Source organism: Corylus avellana, chromosome 5 (genome assembly GCF_965113065.1).
Source record: "Corylus avellana chromosome 5, dhCorAvel1.hap1.2, whole genome shotgun sequence".
Classification (NCBI taxonomy): Eukaryota; Viridiplantae; Streptophyta; class Magnoliopsida; order Fagales; family Betulaceae; genus Corylus; species Corylus avellana.
Window position 1 is genome coordinate 21956794 of NC_142494.1, and position 17408 is coordinate 21974201.

General features: G+C 35.0%; 3 protein-coding genes across 3 annotated transcripts; 1 reads left to right on the top strand and 2 right to left on the bottom strand.

Annotated features, from left to right (window-relative positions):
- Window positions 1-3442: 3442 nt before the first annotated feature.
- Window positions 3443-4806, bottom strand: LOC148585926 (uncharacterized). The gene is made up of 2 exons (XM_088517059.1): window positions 4601-4806; window positions 3443-3911 (listed from the first exon to the last, which is right to left on the bottom strand). Exons 1-2 carry the CDS (start codon window positions 4674-4676, stop codon window positions 3670-3672), a joined length of 318 nt encoding a protein of 105 aa, XP_088373185.1. The 5' UTR covers window positions 4677-4806; the 3' UTR covers window positions 3443-3669.
- Window positions 4807-5311: 505 nt separating this feature from the next.
- Window positions 5312-9637, bottom strand: LOC148585927 (elongation factor 1-gamma-like). Its single transcript, XM_088517058.1, has 7 exons — window positions 9488-9637; window positions 8506-8655; window positions 8357-8417; window positions 8218-8270; window positions 7603-7704; window positions 6962-7478; window positions 5312-5938 (listed from the first exon to the last, which is right to left on the bottom strand). The coding sequence occupies exons 1-7, from the start codon at window positions 9494-9496 to the stop codon at window positions 5559-5561; spliced, it is 1272 nt and encodes a 423-aa protein (XP_088373184.1). The 5' UTR covers window positions 9497-9637; the 3' UTR covers window positions 5312-5558.
- A 2950-nt stretch (window positions 9638-12587) lies between these two features.
- On the top strand, window positions 12588-16851 carry LOC132180753 (12-oxophytodienoate reductase 2). Its single transcript, XM_059593685.2, has 5 exons — window positions 12588-12920; window positions 13607-13747; window positions 13875-14005; window positions 15485-15661; window positions 16011-16851. Exons 1-5 carry the CDS (start codon window positions 12850-12852, stop codon window positions 16601-16603), a joined length of 1113 nt encoding a protein of 370 aa, XP_059449668.1. The 5' UTR covers window positions 12588-12849; the 3' UTR covers window positions 16604-16851.
- Window positions 16852-17408: the final 557 nt, after the last annotated feature.

Genomic DNA, 17408 nt, shown 5'->3' on the forward strand with positions numbered 1-17408 from the left:
GAAATAATACTAGAGAAATTCCAAAAAGAAAATAAATTAGGCTGTTGGATAGCAAGAGTATTGTAATTAAATAGCACCGCCTTCAATGATAATTAAGTACTGAATTAACCCCACAATCAGCAGGAGTTTGGGCTTCCCCATTGGCCACATTAGTAGTGAATAATTTCTTGGAGGCAGCTTAATTTGATAATATCCCCATTTGAAATCAAATCATAGCAATATCATAGTTAATTCGCTTTAATGTTAATTATTATGTTTTTAATTAATGGGATACGTACACTTCCATTAGTAGCGATACAGAGGCGGACTAATTCAAATCTAGAAAATACAAAAATATGGCTCACAGATTAGGACGTGCATTAGAGGGCCAGGGGAACTTATCATGTGATGGCTTATTTGACACCATTTCTGTCTTGTTTTATTGTGAAACAGGACCATTAAGTATGTTTGATTTATTCAAGCTAGACATGCAAGACAATTGTAGTAGCTAATATCTATGTTGAATAGAATCAATCTCTAATGATCTTATGTTGAATGTAAAATAGATGATTCAATATCCAGATGGTTCTCAATGGGCAGATTGTTAGAAAATGCTGGTAAGGTATGTTACTCATGAGTCACTTTTTTCAATAAATTATATGTCCCCACCAATTTTAACCAATTGGTATGCAATGGAGTCTAGAAATCCTCTGTAATTTGGTTGAGTTTTGCACAAAATGAAACCAAATTAGAACACCCTTAAAGTTTCTATTCTAGCAAGATTGAGAGACTCAAATTTTAAAAATACAAAAAGTTTTGAGAGAGACAGATAAAAAGAGAACGTGCTGTGAACTAAAAACTAGTATGTAGAGAATTACTTGTACTGTTAAAACAAGAATTTTAATGTCTACTCACTAACAAACATGGCAATTCGCAATTGACAGTAATAAACTGCTAATTTAACGATCAATAACTGCTAATCTAACAGCCATTAAAATCTGACCATCAAATATTCATACACGTAATCTTAACCGTTAGATTAAAATTATAATTAACAATTATTTAATTATAACCGTTAGATTGTAATTTTCAATAACGATTACTTAATCTCATTCATTAGATCAAACCCAATTTAATTTTACAATTGACTTTACTAACAGCCACCTAAATCCAACTTTGGATCTACGTTAGAAGCATCCTATGGTCCAGATCAAACCGTCTTATTATGATCATGACCATCCAAAATCAATTGTGAATATATCTCCCGACTTAACCCGATGTGAAGCTCATTGCTTCGATTCCTCAGCTACTAGTGCTGAAACCACCCTTGCCACTGCTAGGGCAAGGAAAGATATACTTCCATGTTGGCTTGGTTTGATTCAATATCTGACCAATTTGATGTGTTTGGCTTTACTTTAGGGTTTTGAATTGCCATGTTGGCTCTTAACTCTTATTTAAAAATTTCTCCATCAGAATGGCCCAATTTCCATGCATCTACTTAGTTTTGAGTTGATCTTTACACAATCTGTGAGAGGAGACCACTGTGGCTTCATGCTGTGATGAGATATGTCTTGAAGAATAAGTCCTATATTCACCATCAATATCAACACTCCTATTTAATGGTCAGTCAATAATTTCAATAATCTCTTAAAAGATGAGTAATATAGATCTGAATTGCAGGCTTCCAAAAACATGCAGAGACATTTTACATCTTGCAGGAGTGTTGTAAAAACAATCATTTGAAAGGCCTTCAACCGGCCTTGAACACAATACTTCAAAAAGTTTTATGTGTTTAATCACATATAGTAAAATACGCAGTACTTCTTTCCTGTAGTATCAACCAGTTGGATGAAAACAAGACAGACCATATAGCTCATTGTGTGAGTTCTAAACTTCCAAAATGAGATGGTGAATTATTGACATCACTATCACTCATTAAACCAATTTAATATATTTAACACACAAAATATGCATTTTATTTTGAGAAATTTATCTTTTCTTGTTTGTCTCTGTCTTTTTCTTCTTCTTTTTTCAGTAAGAAAAAAAGACCCTATTACTTGTTTTCAAACAGAGAAAACAAAGAGAGAGAACCTATAACCTGATGTGGGAATTTTAAACTACAGAAGTAAAAGGGTTCCACCGATAACACCACTGCTAAGAGAAAGAAATTCCCTTAAGTTGAAATTGATATTAAGTTGCCCGTCAAAATAACTGCTGCTCCTCAAAATTAACCACTGCAATCAACATTCTTTTATTCCATGTAATCAGAGTATCATGTTACTTTTGGTCTTCCTTTTATTTCAAGTTGATCCACAAATCCAATTTCTTCATAATACATGCCAAACCATCTTAGACAAGTTCCTATCATCTAGTTCTCAAACATCAGATTTGACAAATGCACTAATTTTATATCCTATTAGTCTCAAATAGCAACTTATCCGTCTAACACTTCCTATGGTCACTTCACAAAAGATGTGCTTCTGTAATTCGAAGCAAGTTGAAAACACTTTCCTTCAACATGATGGTTAACACAATTCCAGAGGTGCTTGTCTCCTTCATAAACCTCCCTAATTCTGTGGGAAGAACCTCTCTAATCTCTGAATCCTTTAAACAACCAAAGATAAGATAAGAAAAATGGTAAATATTTCGACTTTCCCATGCCATTAGTTTTTGGCAAGGATAATATTATGGCCAAAATATTTTTCTGTTGCTTTTGCAGGTTTGACATGAGAGTATCCCATAAGATTCTTCAAACAGCCACGGGAACCACAATTACAGCTTTAGGTGCTATTTCCTTTACTTCTACTACTTACACTTATAATTTTGTAGACAATCAAAATTGTGCTTCAAAAGGCAAGTTCATGAAAGAATCATGCATCCAGCATGCTGAAAACAAGGATCAATATGAATCGAATGTCCCCAAAGATAATGATTCTGATAATTATCAGAATCATTACGAGAGTCTTAAATACTCTTAATCACATGACAGATTATACCATTTCCCTCTCAAATTGCTTATAAATCATCATTATTTGTGATGTTTCCAAAAGCTTGGCAGGGAAGTGACCCTAGGTTAGAATTGCCAAAAATTTTATCTGGAAAAGTTAACTATGTAGTGGAAAGGGGTGTCATTATCCATAGTTTGGGATATAAATTTTGAAGGTGTTTATAATTGCCCAGTGTTTTCAACAACTAATTTTTCCCTGCTTGTCTAATTGCAATTCAGGTTTTTATTCTTACTAGATAGTGGTAGTGCATTTCTAGTTACTAAATTAGTAGAAGTGGAACACGATGGAGCTTTCATATCATGGAGTAAAATGCAACTTTCATTATTGTTTCACAATAAGATGCATTAGTGACAGGAAATGAGAACATATTAAAAGACAATGTATGAACACAAAATTAAGGGGAAGGCTCGGGGAAAGAATGAGAGGGAGCTATTAGAATCGTAAAGCCAAAGTCATAAGAAAATCTAAGTGAGAGACATACTCATTTCTTGGGAAAACCAACAATCCCTTGAATTAGATCACCTATAAGCACAAAGAATATAAGATCTACAAACCATTATACAATAAAGATTCAAAGCAGAAAAATTGCAATTATATAGTTTCAAATGACCTATACTAACAGAGAAGCGAAAACAATATTATGATAGACAAAATACAGCCAATACACAAATGAACAAGGATCTCAATCCCGAATACCAAGTTCAACCTCGAGCTCATCGTCATCTTCAAACAGCTTAAGGAGACGGGCATGCTGCTCTTCTCTCTTCTTCTTTTGCCATATCTTGAATAAAAGCACACAGAAACCCAAAACCGCCACCACACCGAGGCATACAATGGCTACCTTGACCCCTACAGACCCACTTGAAGTACCATGACTCGCAGCTTTATTTTCCTTTTCTGAATTTGATGGTTCACTTGCCAAGCCTTCAGATACACACAAATTTTTAGACTATGTATCGGCAAAACAACAACAATTTTCGGATCCCAATTTCTTTCATGCAAGTCCATGTAATTGTAGAGAAGCAGAAGCCCATAAAACTAAAAAAGTCGGATTCACTAGGTAGATTGTATCTAAATTGTGCAGTTACATATTTGGTTGCAAAGAAACAGAGAAAAACAAAATCTAAATTTTTGAATCTTGCCCATAGAAGCAAATTTCATCTAAACCTTTGCCCAGAGAAGCAAGGAATACAACTGCAACACGCTAATTACATAGTACAGGGAGCGAAATGAAGAAAAACCTAGAAATTTCAATTCTTTAGTCGAGCATTATCACAAATTTTCCAAATTTTTAAATCATTTTCAACAATTCTAACAATAATTCCAAATTACAAACAATTCTAACAAAATCCTTATCATGTAGGTGTTTCCCTCCAAGTTCAAGGACAAAATTTCTCAAAATCTATACCGTAATTCAACTGAAGCTAGAAATACTGCTTGGCAAAGCTTGAGCTGAGATATTCTATCCAGAACAACATAAGAAACAGCAGAATGTTTTGCACAATTTTTGAATTTTAAAAATTGCCTTAACAATAATTATCACTCACCCCCAAATCCACACACACACACACACACACACACACACACATATATATAGAGAGAGAGAGAGAGACCTGTAAGTAATTGCAGATGGATAAAGCAAAACAGAAACGAGAATCGCAGAGATCTTGGGCTTCCAATTCCAATCATGTCTTCTCGCTCCCTCTCTCTCTCTCTCTCTCCGCGCCTCCCTCTCTATGGAAATTGAAAAATAAAGTAAAATAATAATAATAAGGAAGAGTCTTCCGAAAAATAGAAGCGCGTCCTCACCAAACAGATTACAGAACCAATGACCTGACCACGTCAAAATGGTCAAATAACTTGATCTGGCTATCATGCGCATCTACCATGCACTATGCTTCACACCTTCAGCACCGTTTGTTCAGAATACTCTTTATAGTCTTGACTCTTAAATATTACATCAAATCTAATCTCAAAAATTACTACGCATTTCTGGTTTTCTTTTTTTTCTTTTTTTCTTTCTAATGCAATATCTTTTTATTTTGGGACCCCATTTGTTAAGACCAAAAAAAAAGGAATATGTTTCAAGTTAGTAACTACCGACAGTCCGACAGACCACCAACTTTAATTAGGTACAGATTATTTTATTTCAATTAAAAACCGATTTTCTGGTGTTTATTATTTTGGCTATATTTAAAAAGAAAAAAGTTTTTTTTTTTTTTTTTTTTTTTTTAAAAAAGCACTTTTTATTCAAATTTTCGTAAAATTGCCTTTTTAGATCATAATATGAAAATGAGATTTTTTAAGCTTATTACAACATATGCTAACACAAAAATCAAGTGTTAATTAATTAAAAGTCTAGAGATATCCCACAACATTTCCATGGGACCAAATACATAGGATGATACCAACGTCATTAAACAACTACAAATAGATTAATAGAAAATTACCAATTTGTTTGGAACAAAAAAAAAAAAAAAAAAAATAGTAAACCAAAAATTTAGGATCTTCAAAGAGGGAACCCAGTAAACATTACTACTTGTCAGGAATATATGTGTATATATATCCTTATCACTTGAAGCACTTGGCATCCAACAAAGCCTCCCCCTCGAAAGGCTCAGAATCTTCAATCATCTGGTTTACACGCTCCTTCTGAGCTTCATCATTAATGTCAACCTTGTTCCATTCGTACAGCTCCATATCATAACACTCGTTAATAACGAACTGAGGAACTTCTTGTCCACGGAAGAGCCACAGCCCCTTTACCTTGAATGGTGCCTCTGACCCAATAACCAACATCTTCCCAAATGCATACTTGCGAGCCAAATCCATACGCTGCAGGAAACCACCCACCTTGTTCAAAGTTACATAGGAGACTGTATTCTCGTCGTTATATTTGTAATCGCAGAACCAAAGGGAGTAGCCCTCGGGATCATACATGTCCCAAAACCCTGGCAAAAGGAAGCAAAGCAAAGATGAAGAAACAAGTACCACAAGAAGACAGTAGACACAAACAGAAAGACAATGATGACGTGGAACGCAACTTTGGATCAAGAATAATGGTATAATTATATTTTCTGAAAATTTAATTAGAGAAAAATATATTGATGAAACAGTAGCAGGGCTAGAGCCCAGACAGCCACAAGGTTTGGTCAAGGCACTACTCATGAGTCATTACATTTATCTTTATACACCGAATATAATGCAAATTCAACTAATACGGTGATATACACGTGGTATTTCTCCAGTAGATCAGAATTAAATCAAACCCAATATATTCACTAGTATCAATCAACGACTGCAAGTCCAACTTAGAACTTTAACCAAACAAATCCCAAATCTGACCAACATATACATACCATACCCAGACTCTCATTTACATACATGTCTATACTTGCTAAAAGTTGGGATTTGTCTGGTTAATATATATAATTGTTTAAAAATAATACTATGCTTGCTCCCACTTCTTTACACAATTTTTTCACACCTACATTTGGCTTTTAAAACTACCAATGGATATGAGATGGATCTTTATTGGATTTTGATCAAATAGTGATTTTAAAAGCCACCTATGGGTATGAAAAAATTATGTAAAGAAATGGGAGTAAGTACAGCATTTCTAATTGTTTAATGCACAATTTTGCAGTTCAAACCTAGACATACAAAAATAATAAATTTCTAATTAACACAATCTAGACAAAATATATTGCAAAATTGGGCATTAAACAATGCAGAAAATTTGAACTGCATTTCAGAAGATGCATTTAAGTACTTTTTACACCAGCTAGCATAAAGGTAAGTGAGATATTGGAACCCACCCAACAGTTTCACAGCAATTAATCCATGAATTATTTACCAGACAGCCTTCATGCATCACAATTATTAACAGAATTAACCACATCCACAAATTAAAGCATGGGAATGAATCCATTCAAATGTACTTTTTTGTGGGGGGGAGCTTATAAGGGAAATACCTTTAATTGCAACCTCACGGAAGTTAGTCTTTGTGTTTGAGTAAAGCCTTTTCCATTCATCCAGAATCATCTTGCTAGGAGGCAAAAGATCAAGAGGATTCTTTGCTTTGGGCTTGGGTGCCTCTTCCTCCTCAACAGCCTCTTCTGCTCTAGATGGTGCTGATTCTTTCTTGACCTCTTTCTTTGGTTCATCTTTTGACTTAGGTTTAGCAGGTTCTTTTGGCTGTGAAGGCTTCTTTGCAGACTGAACAGGTGGAACGGATTCAGTTTGCTTCACTTCACCCACTATCTTTCGGAAATTTGGCTGATTAACCATGGTCCAGAAGTATCTCTCTACATGAGGGAACTCAGAGGTAAAACTCTTAGTCAAGATACGGTTAAACCCCAGAACCAAGTTACAGATCATAATGATATCAGCCAGTGTCACAGAATGTCCGACAAGGTAAGTGTTGGAAGCAAGATGAGTATTCAAGGCATCTAGCGCTCTCTTCAACCCAGCAATTGCAGCTTCTTCGGCCTTCATGCAGATAAGAGAAAATTATAAAAGGAATTATAACCCAATAATTTCCACTAATTTCAGATATACAAAGTAGTAGTTACATATAAAAGAACAGACTAGATAAAAGCGGGACTTGACTAACCGGTGGAAGGTACACTGCAAAACCAGCTCGTGGTATGAACCAGCGCAAAATATTGGCATCAATTTCCAGTGATGCAAAATCAATCCACTGTTCAATATGGGCCTGCCAAAAAGAGTGACTCCATCTCAACATAAGCATGATAAAATTAACAAGCATAGTAGCATTATGAGAACTCTAGCAATAGTACTGGTAAAATTTAGTTGCGTGGAATCAGTGCCTATTATTAGAATTAGAGAATGCAAATCCAAATCCACTTGGTTTGGACTTTACAAACAAACAAAAAAATATTTTTTATTTGGATAACTAATCATGCCATCTGATTATGATAATACTGACTTTTCACTTAAAAAAAAATTCAATTTTAAGGTTAACCAAACAGTATTGTGAGATTAAAACAATTAATTTTATCAATCTTTTTAAGATTTGCAGCATACCATATTGACTCCAAGTTGAGAAAAACTAAACTAGAGCAACCACAAAAATTTTTAAACCTAAAAAGGTGGAATTTCAAATTAAAGCTGAATCAGCATATGCAAAATATGGACTTGAGGACATAGATAGAAAGTAACAAATAACTCTTTTAATATCCTCAGGCAGCAAATCGTATTCACTTACACATTCAATCAATGAAGAACCAAAGAGAGGATTATCGGCCTTCAAGCGCGTAACTGCAGCAAGTAATAAATGATTATAAAATTCCAATCTTACCAAAACCTTCAAAATATTATAAAGGTAGTTTAAAAGATAGCCTCACCATAGCGAGCAATGGCGTTACTCTCAAATACAGGACCATCGGGTGTCTCCAGCACAGGAACCTGCACAAGAAGAAACCATTTTTAGAAAACCCAGACATAAGAAACATACTGCAGATGAAAGGAATTTTCTGCTACTGAAGGAGCCCACCTTTCCAATAGGGTTCATCTTCTGAAACTCTGGAGTTTTGTTTGAAACCCCCATCTCAAAATTCTTCACCAATTCAATATTGACTCCACTGTACTCCGCAGCAATAAGTGCCTTGTAAGCATTCTTGTTTTTGTTCCCTGCATGCAGAACCTAAAGATGATAAACATCAGTCTCATGTATTTACATCAATCACCTACGTTTATGATGATGATGATGATGATTATAATCTACACTCACAACAAATACTTAAATGAGAGTCGTCCCTATGAATCTAAAACTAGGGGTTCTTAATAAATGGCACATGTCCATCAGCTTGATTCAGGTTCCCAACAATTTTCACTTTCCATTGAAGAGCAATTAGAGAGAGAAAATCCACATTTGGCTGTACATTTAGTTCTTTGAAGAGAAGCCATTTTATTACAAGTTGTCTATCAATAGAAAAGAACCTAATGTGTGGCAACCAGAGAATACTAGATTTAATCCTTCGTATTTCCAAAAGAAAACAAAAAACATTGAACTGAACCTAAAAATCTATTTCTACGTAGAAGGGCACTAAGCACATTCAAATCCAAGGATTTGAAACGAATACAATCTCAAACTTGTCATCCTAAATTCCCACATTGTCGTCCAAACTTATTGTCTCTACACACAGTGCCGGAAAATATATACAGGACTAGTTAGGAAGGAAAAGCAAAAGTAAGAAGACCCAATATTTAAATCTTGAGATTGAGTTGAAACATCAGCTGACGAAGTCTCTTTCATTTCTTTCCTTTTCTAAGCAAACCAACAGAGAACACAAAACCCAAAAATGAAAGAAATTTAGAAGAAAAAAAAATAGCCCAATTGAAACGAATTCAGCAAAGACTAAATCGTATAATAATAACCCATGCATATCTAAATGACAACAAAGTGTAAACTAAAATAGAAATTTGTTTAACAAAAAAGAGGGATATAGATGAGAGAGAGACGCTTGAGAACTTACCAGAGCCATGGCTTAGCAGAGATCCTTTGCACTCTTTCAGATGTGATACGAGAGAGAGGGAGAGAGAGGGAAAGAGAGGTTTAGGTTTGCGTGGAGGGAAATATAGGGGCGGTGATTGGTGAGGGATCCAGTCTAGGGTTTACAACTCTACACACCAAAAACAAAAACCGAAAAGGTTTTCAAAGATGCGGATTCGGGTCGTATATTCTCTGAGATATCCATGGGCTTGTACGCAAATTTCATCGGCCCATTTGCGAATGGAATGCCTAGTGATTTACTATAAGACTTCTTGGGCTGACCCAAACGAAAAGGGATATTATAAAACGGACAGAATTTTTTTTTTTTTTTTTTTTAAACAGTTCAATCTCATTCAATGATAAACGAGCATAAAGCTCACAAAACACAGAGTAAAGCTCTGAAGCAACCATAATCGAAAGTACGAGGTTACAAGCGTCAACGATGACGTATTATATTCTAGACTCAAACAAAATCCACTAACCTATGACTAATTTTCCAATTAAACAGTAGATATACACCAAATAGACTCAAACTAATGTATAAGTAGCTCTTATTCCTCGGCATTGAGGGCAGAGAACCCCAAGCCAAAATTCATTTTTCTCGACTCAAAAGCCAGGATAACGTTCACATCCATAACCCAAAGGGTCTGGACCAAATCAACTACCCTTAAGGTATCAGGCAGGCAAATCGAGAGAGGGGACTGAGCATTATTACAAGCAAAAACAAAACTGATACAGGGAAACAAACACAAGATGGAAAGAACAAAAAATGAAAAGTATAGAAAATAACTAACAAAAAAAAAAAAAAACACACTAAGAGGATGACAGCAGCCGAAAAGAAGAGCCGATCGCGTGCTCGCCGGAAACCGAAAACAAAAGGGGGCGTTGGAAGCTCATTGCGGTGGGTGGTGTGAAAAAAGGCCCAATAGAGGACGGTGGGTGGTAGAGCAGGTACAGAGGAGATCGGCAGCACACTCAAATGAAGGGGAACGTTTGAGTGAAACCCCATGAGTATCACCCACAAACAATACCTAATTAACAAGAAGAAACAAAAGAAGTAAAAACAGGCAAAATAAATAAATAAATAAAAAATAAACAAACAAATACAAATACAAACTCTAGCAAAAAACAAGAAAAATGAGAGAATACAAGAAAATAAAACAAGAAACCCAAAACAGAAACCACGTTGGGGAGGAAGGTTGCCGAGGGAAAATGGCTGGAGCGCGAAGAACCAGGACGAAGCCGAAGAGGACAGGTTGAGGGGCGAGCAACGGCGTGGGTTTGGCAAGGACAATAGATTGGACAAAGAATGGCCAATCCAAAAGCCTATAGCAAAAAAAGGGGACCAAAGGAGGGGGAAGAGGCGGAGATGAAGGGAAAGGAAAAAGCATCCAAAGAGTTAGGGGCATCAGGTAAATAGGCTAGCTCGCTAAGAAAAAGACACATGTTTTTTAAATACAATAATAGACACCCACGGTTAACTCTCTTCTGTCTAAAGTCCATCTCCAAACGTATATCTCTTTGTCCCACAAGGGCTCAACTTCTCTTTCATAAACGAGGAAAAAATGGTTTCGCCCTTTTCGTCGGGACCTAGTTGGGACTCTACTTGGACCGAGTTGGGACTTGCTGAACCCGGCCAGTAACCACTGGAACTTGGTCGGGACATTTTCGTAATTTATATTGTGATTTTCTTTACGCGCCAAACACCGAAAAATATTTTCTAAAAAATCATTTTTTAGGAAAACATTTTATGTTGAAACAAACAGAGCTAATTTTTTTTTTTATAGCTATTTTGATTAGTAAGTTCTGTGAGAAGGCCGTAAATGCTCTCATACACTACTAACTTAAAATATTGGAGCTATCTCCTGCCAGCACCCTCGAGAGGCTCTAATTCTCACAATTTTTTTTTTTTTTTTCTTTCTTGCATGTGCAAAATATTGGTACTAAGAAATTGTTGTACCAATTTTGGTATTGATTATTGTTGGACAATCTTAAATTTATGCGTTGCAATGGATCATATCTATCATCACATGTTCAAACTGGTATTGAGTATTAATTATCTAATGCTGCAATATTCTTGCAATCAATACTTTATACTTGTGACCATTCCCTTGGATTTGTTGATTTAATTAAACACCTATTTAGATCCTAAAACCTAACTCTAGATCTTGTTACGTCTATTTCGTTTTTTCATGAATCTCTACACACCTTACGTCCAAATTCATAGCAATGAGGGGCTCCATGAAAGCGACAGTTTTTTTTTTTTTTTTTTTTCGTACAAGCTGTTCAATTTTATTTATGCCTCGCAAAAGTAGTGGTACATTGAATGTCCACGTGGTTGGATTTTGTAATAAGAATTGCTACACGTATTTTATTTTTATTTTTATTCTCTTTTTTGCCATTTCTTCCTCTCATATTTTCTCTGTTCTTTTTTGTTTTAATTCGGTACAAATTATATTTATTCCAATAATAGTTTAACAAAGACATTTCAATATATTGTACAAATAAAAAAAAGAAGTTAAAAAAAATTTCACTTGTGCAAATGACAAAAGAAGTTTACTATATTTTGAGGGGTACGCAGAATATAAGATTTTAGACGTGTGGAAAATATATATATATATTATAAAGATATTTTAATAACATTTAAGAAACATTATGAGGCTTGATTCCGCCCATTGATTACATGAATAAGCAAAGCAAGCTCAACTTTATAGTAGAAAATAGCTTCAGATATATATTTTTTGGACGCACTCTTTTGTAGTTTCGTTCAATGAAATTTACTGTCGACAATTGGAACTCGTTAAAAGTCATTATCGATCGCTGCCATCGGGGTTCACCAACCCTTTTTGGCCGGTGACCATTGTTTGTTGTCGCTAATTTTTCATACGAGCCAAAGCTGAAAAAATAGTATTTTTTATGAAAAATTAATTTCGCTAAAAATAATTTTTAAGGATAAAACATTTTATGTTTTAACAAACTGTCTTAATTTAAAATTATACTATTTCTATAAAATTATAAAAGCAGCAGAGCCCAACTATTATTGGTCCAGCGGTCAATGCTGGCGTCTTAAAGTTTGTGATGGAGGCTGATCCATCGGACGGCGCCATCCGCAGCTACCCACCCCGAAACGTCATGGCAGACATCACCGACAGTAAAAAGGTCAGGAAAAGCATTTATTATTATGCGTTATTGTCCAATTGATTTTATTTTTCATGTTTTTGCAACCCTTTGCGCTTGTATAAATATCCAATTGGGTATTGCGCACTTTTCATTTCCACCTGTCTTGGAAGGCAAAGTACAAGCGCACAAGTTGAAGAACAGGAAAACGAATAGATTCATTTAGAAATGGCAGCTGAACTTCCAACAATTCCTCTTCTTACTCCTTACAAATTGGGGAAGTTCAATCTATCCCACAGGTGTGCCCCTTGCAAAGTTTTCTTCTACTTAATTCTTTTTTTTTTTGCTTGTTTCTACGATCTGAATGATCATTATATGTGATGGGTTTTGTTCCTTTTTTGGTTGCAATCATTATTATTTTGTTCGTGAAAAATCCCAGTTGGTATAATTACCAAAAGAAAGGCGTTTGTGAAAATCTCTTTCTTTTTTATTTATTTCCTTTTACAAGTAAATCAGTACTTTTATTAGAAAGAGGACATTGAGGATCCTTAGCTTCCTCTCCCCCACTCGGATGCTGCATTTCTTTGAAATCTATCTGTTTTAACCTGCAATCTGGTTATCCTTTAATCATGAACGAGCTCAAAGAAAAAGTTATTGTGGATCATATCAATTACTTTCTGTCTGTATTACTCACAACTCACAAGGAGAAAACATTATATTACACATAAAATCTATTAGATGATGCTGACTTTTTTTCCTTCCTCAATTTGTCAAACCTCGTCTAATTTATTGTAATTGAGTGGCCCACGGATGAAATTGTGAATGAATTGTTTCTGACATTATCATTTCAACAATGAATTGTTTGTTTATTCTTCTCAAGCTTGCTACGGGAAATATATATGTGATTAAGATAAGTTTATTTTCTTCAGTATAGAGAGATTTCTTGGTTGATTTAGTTAATTTATTATTTGCTTTCTATTTTCAGGGTAGTTTTGGCACCATTGACCAGACAGAGATCTTATGGCAATGTTCCTCAGCCTCATGCTATCTTATATTATTCTCAAAGAACCTCCAAAGGCGGTCTTCTAATAGCTGAAGCTACTGGAGTTTCTGACACTGCTCAAGGGTAATTTTAACTATAGTAGTTTGGCAAGTTCTTTCTATGTTTCACACTTGGGACAATCTCCATTTTGGGGTTCCCTTTCTTGCCTTGAAAATTTTATGACTTCTATGGTTTCTTTGATATTGTAAAGGTATCCTGATACACCTGGTATATGGACAAAAGAGCAAGTTGAAGCATGGAAACCCATCGTTGATGCTGTTCATGCCAAAGGTGGAATCTTCTTTTGTCAGATTTGGCATGTGGGGAGGGTTTCAAATGAAGGTTTGTCTTTGACTAACACCTCCTTTATTTCTTCTCTTCTAACGTTGAATTGGTTCGCGACTGAACTTTTGTTATGAATGGAGAGAGAGTTGAATGTTTTCTAAGATGGTTTGAATGACAAAACTTGGTATTAAAGAATTCATGATAAGCAAGTGAGTGGCTTTGGGCTACAAATTGTGGCTCCAAACTATTAATTGCTAAGGTTGATCGAGAAGGAAGCATTGCATGTGAACATATTTAGTAGATATTCATATTAGATGGAAGTTTTGATTGACAGTTGAAATATCCTTGTGTTAGTTTGTAGAGTACTCCTACCCCCTCAGTTCGTAATGAGTGTCATATTTGAAATGTAACATATTTTTCAAGGAGCAGTAATTGGCTTGAAAATTTGAACTTTTGTATTTCGTGAAATTTGCCCTTTTATTTTAAACTTTTCATATGGGTGGGTACAAACGTAATTTTTGTATACGAAATTAGCAAAAGTGGTGAGCAGTGAGAGAGTAAAAGGACTCAAGTGGATTTTTGAAGCAATAATCCTTTTTTTGAAAAGAAAAAAAAAAATCTACCATTGCTGTTGTTATTTTTTTTGCATTGTCCTTTGTAGTTTGAATGGATTTTTTTTCTTCCTATTCAATGCAGCAGAGAGGAAAAAAGGAGAGTTAGAGGTGGGTCTTTCCCACAATTGATCCTAGGGGGATCATTGCCTCAACGGGAGGGGCATGTTGTCTTCTAACTCTCATATGTCAATTTTATTGAGTGTCTTTAAATATATGAGATATATCAATTAGGTGACACCACTTGCTTTAACAAAATTGAATCACTATAGACTATAGTTGGTCCAAAATATCGCTTCTGATGTAGTCATTTCAGTGAAAAAGCAGTTTTATATAATATAGTTCTAGCATGTCAATTTTTCAAAAGCATCGTTCTTTAAGTGAGGTGTTCTTTTGTATTTAAATACTCTTGTAGTAATTATTGCTGATAGGCAGCCACCTCTTGCTCTATCTTTGCTATGTCAAATCATCCTTTTGTGTCCTAACTTTAGTGGTAACCAGTTGGCCGCAGCCAACCACCACTTTTTGGCGTGTTAGCCAGCTCTAAGATCTTGTACTTTTGCGCTTTGGAGGCTAATATTTATGGAATTCCCATCAATAATGTAGCTGTTATGCTTTCATGATCTAAAAGAAGTGAATTTTTTCAATTTTTGTGGGTTTCAAAGTGATACAAGGGTCTCTGATATTTAGTTCTTCTGCTAGTGGAAATCTTCTTTTTATGGGAGCTTTGTGAGGAAACATCCTGTTCTAAGTACTTAGAACGGATCTAAATTCTTCTCTCTTTTTTTTGTTTTTTTTTTTTTGTTTTTTTTAAAGTGTTGGTTAATGATTTCTTTCCAAATGCATGCAATGGACACTCTACAATGAAAAATTCAGACTAATTTTGATTCAGATATTTCTTTTTCTTTCATATTGTTGTCTACAGGTTTTCAGCCAAATGGGCAAGCTCCAATTTCTTCTACTGACAAGCCTTTAACCCCTCAAACTCGAGCTAATGGAATTGATGTTGCACAGTTCACTCCTCCAAGGCGGCTAAGGACAGATGAAATTCCTCAAATTGTCAATGATTTTAGACTTGCCGCAAGGAATGCTATTGAAGCTGGTAAGTTTTCATTTCATGAAATAAATATGAATTTTGTAAGAAGTAAAAATTGCTCTTGGGTTTAAGCAAGATAAAACATATTTTATCAGTCAAATCTAATGTGGCTTTTATATAAGTTTATGTCATCTAAAAAAGGGGTCGGGGGGTGTGGGGAGAAAAACTGTGATGATAGTTTTTACCATATTAATCAATTTTGAGAGCCATTGCAACAGAAAACATATGAGTTTTATTTTGGAGAAATGAGTTTATTACACCATTGTCTAGTTTCTTGTTTTTTAATGTCAAACATGATCTTGAAGGTTATACTTATTGGCTTTGTAAAATAATATTTTTTTGTCTTTATACATAGGTTTTGATGGAATTGAGATCCATGGAGCTCATGGTTACCTAATTGACCAATTTATGAAAGATGAAGTGAATGATCGAACAGACCAATATGGTGGATCTCTTGAAAATCGTTGTCGATTTGCTCTAGAAGTTGTCGAAGCTGTTGCAAACGAGATAGGAGCAGACAAAGTTGGAATAAGGCTATCTCCTTTTGCAAATTATATGGAATCTGGAGACTCTAATCCAAAAGCATTGGGCCTTTATATGGCAGAGTCCTTAAACAAATATGGGATTCTCTACTGTCACATGGTTGAGCCAAGGATGAAAACCGTAGGAGAAATTAGTGAATGCCCACACAATCTAGTGCCAATGAGAAAGGCTTTTAAGGGTACTTTTTTGGTTGCTGGGGGTTATGACAAGGAAGATGGGAACAATGCCATTGCTGAAAACCGTGCCGATCTTGTTGTTTATGGTCGTATATTTTTAGCCAATCCAGATTTGCCTAAAAGATTTAAGCTCAATGCTCCTCTCAACAAGTACAATAGAGAAACATTCTACATCTCTGATCCTGTTATTGGTTACACCGATTATCCTTTTCTTGAAGACACTGCTTAGGTTTGTGAAGGAGCATTGGGAAATTTAAATTGTCCAAAATTGCCTCTCATTTAAGTCAAGTTATTATATTGTAATATTGTACAAGTGCAAGGACAATTCTTAATAATTCCACAGCGTAAGAATTGCACATTTGTTGGTGCTGATCTACCTGTGTGCCTAATTACTCATAATTTGAAATGCATTTGGCTATTACAAGTAATGATTCTTGAGCATGGGAACACTTTGTTAAAATTATTATATTTCAGGTCATTTAGTTAAATTGACAAGCATACATGTTGAATTTTGGTCTTAAAAGATCTATTTACATCTTAATGGGCCATCTGCAAAATTCTAAATTACACTTGTTGGCCAAAAATAGAAACATATTTAAACTGTTTACTAAACTTAAGTAAGCAATTTGGACAATAAACATTATCTACCTATAAACTATTGACACGTCAGCAAACTTTCAAGAGAAAGCTTTGGCCGTTGTTGTTCTTTGCAGGGGGTGGGGTTGCAGAAGGTTGTATTAGAAGGAGATACTCTTCAAGTTGTACAGTGATTGAAAATAAAAGGAAAATTTTGAGTTGGTACAATCAGTTGATTAAAGATGCCAGAGTTATTCTGAATAATTTAGAAGGGTGGCAAGTTAATCATGTTAGAAGATGAGCAAACGAATGCAGTTCGCAGACTTGCAAAGAAGCTCTACATGAAATTGGATAACAAGTTTTGATTGATAAAATGTTGTTTACAAAATTTAACATTATTCCAATTTTGTATACAAATTTTACAAATGCTCACGATCAAACCTAGAAAGTATCATTAA

Bases quoted from the DNA above. Each gene is read 5' to 3' on its own strand.
- LOC132180753 (XM_059593685.2), top strand. From the start codon at position 12,850: ATGGCAGCTGAACTTCCAACAATTCCTCTTCTTACTCCTTACAAATTG. The intron at 12,921-13,606 runs GTGTGCCCCTTG...TTCTATTTTCAG, and splicing joins AAGTTCAATCTATCCCACAG to GGTAGTTTTGGCACCATTGA. The intron at 13,748-13,874 runs GTAATTTTAACT...GATATTGTAAAG, and splicing joins GTTTCTGACACTGCTCAAGG to GTATCCTGATACACCTGGTA.
- LOC148585926 (XM_088517059.1), bottom strand. From the start codon at position 4,676: ATGATTGGAATTGGAAGCCCAAGATCTCTGCGATTCTCGTTTCTGTTT. The intron at 3,912-4,600 runs GTCTCTCTCTCT...GTGTATCTGAAG, and splicing joins CCATCTGCAATTACTTACAG to GCTTGGCAAGTGAACCATCA.
- LOC148585927 (XM_088517058.1), bottom strand. The intron at 7,479-7,602 runs GTTAGTCAAGTC...ATCTGCATGAAG, and splicing joins TTGCAGTGTACCTTCCACCG to GCCGAAGAAGCTGCAATTGC. The intron at 5,939-6,961 runs GTATTTCCCTTA...TCCTTTTGCCAG, and splicing joins CCGTGAGGTTGCAATTAAAG to GGTTTTGGGACATGTATGAT.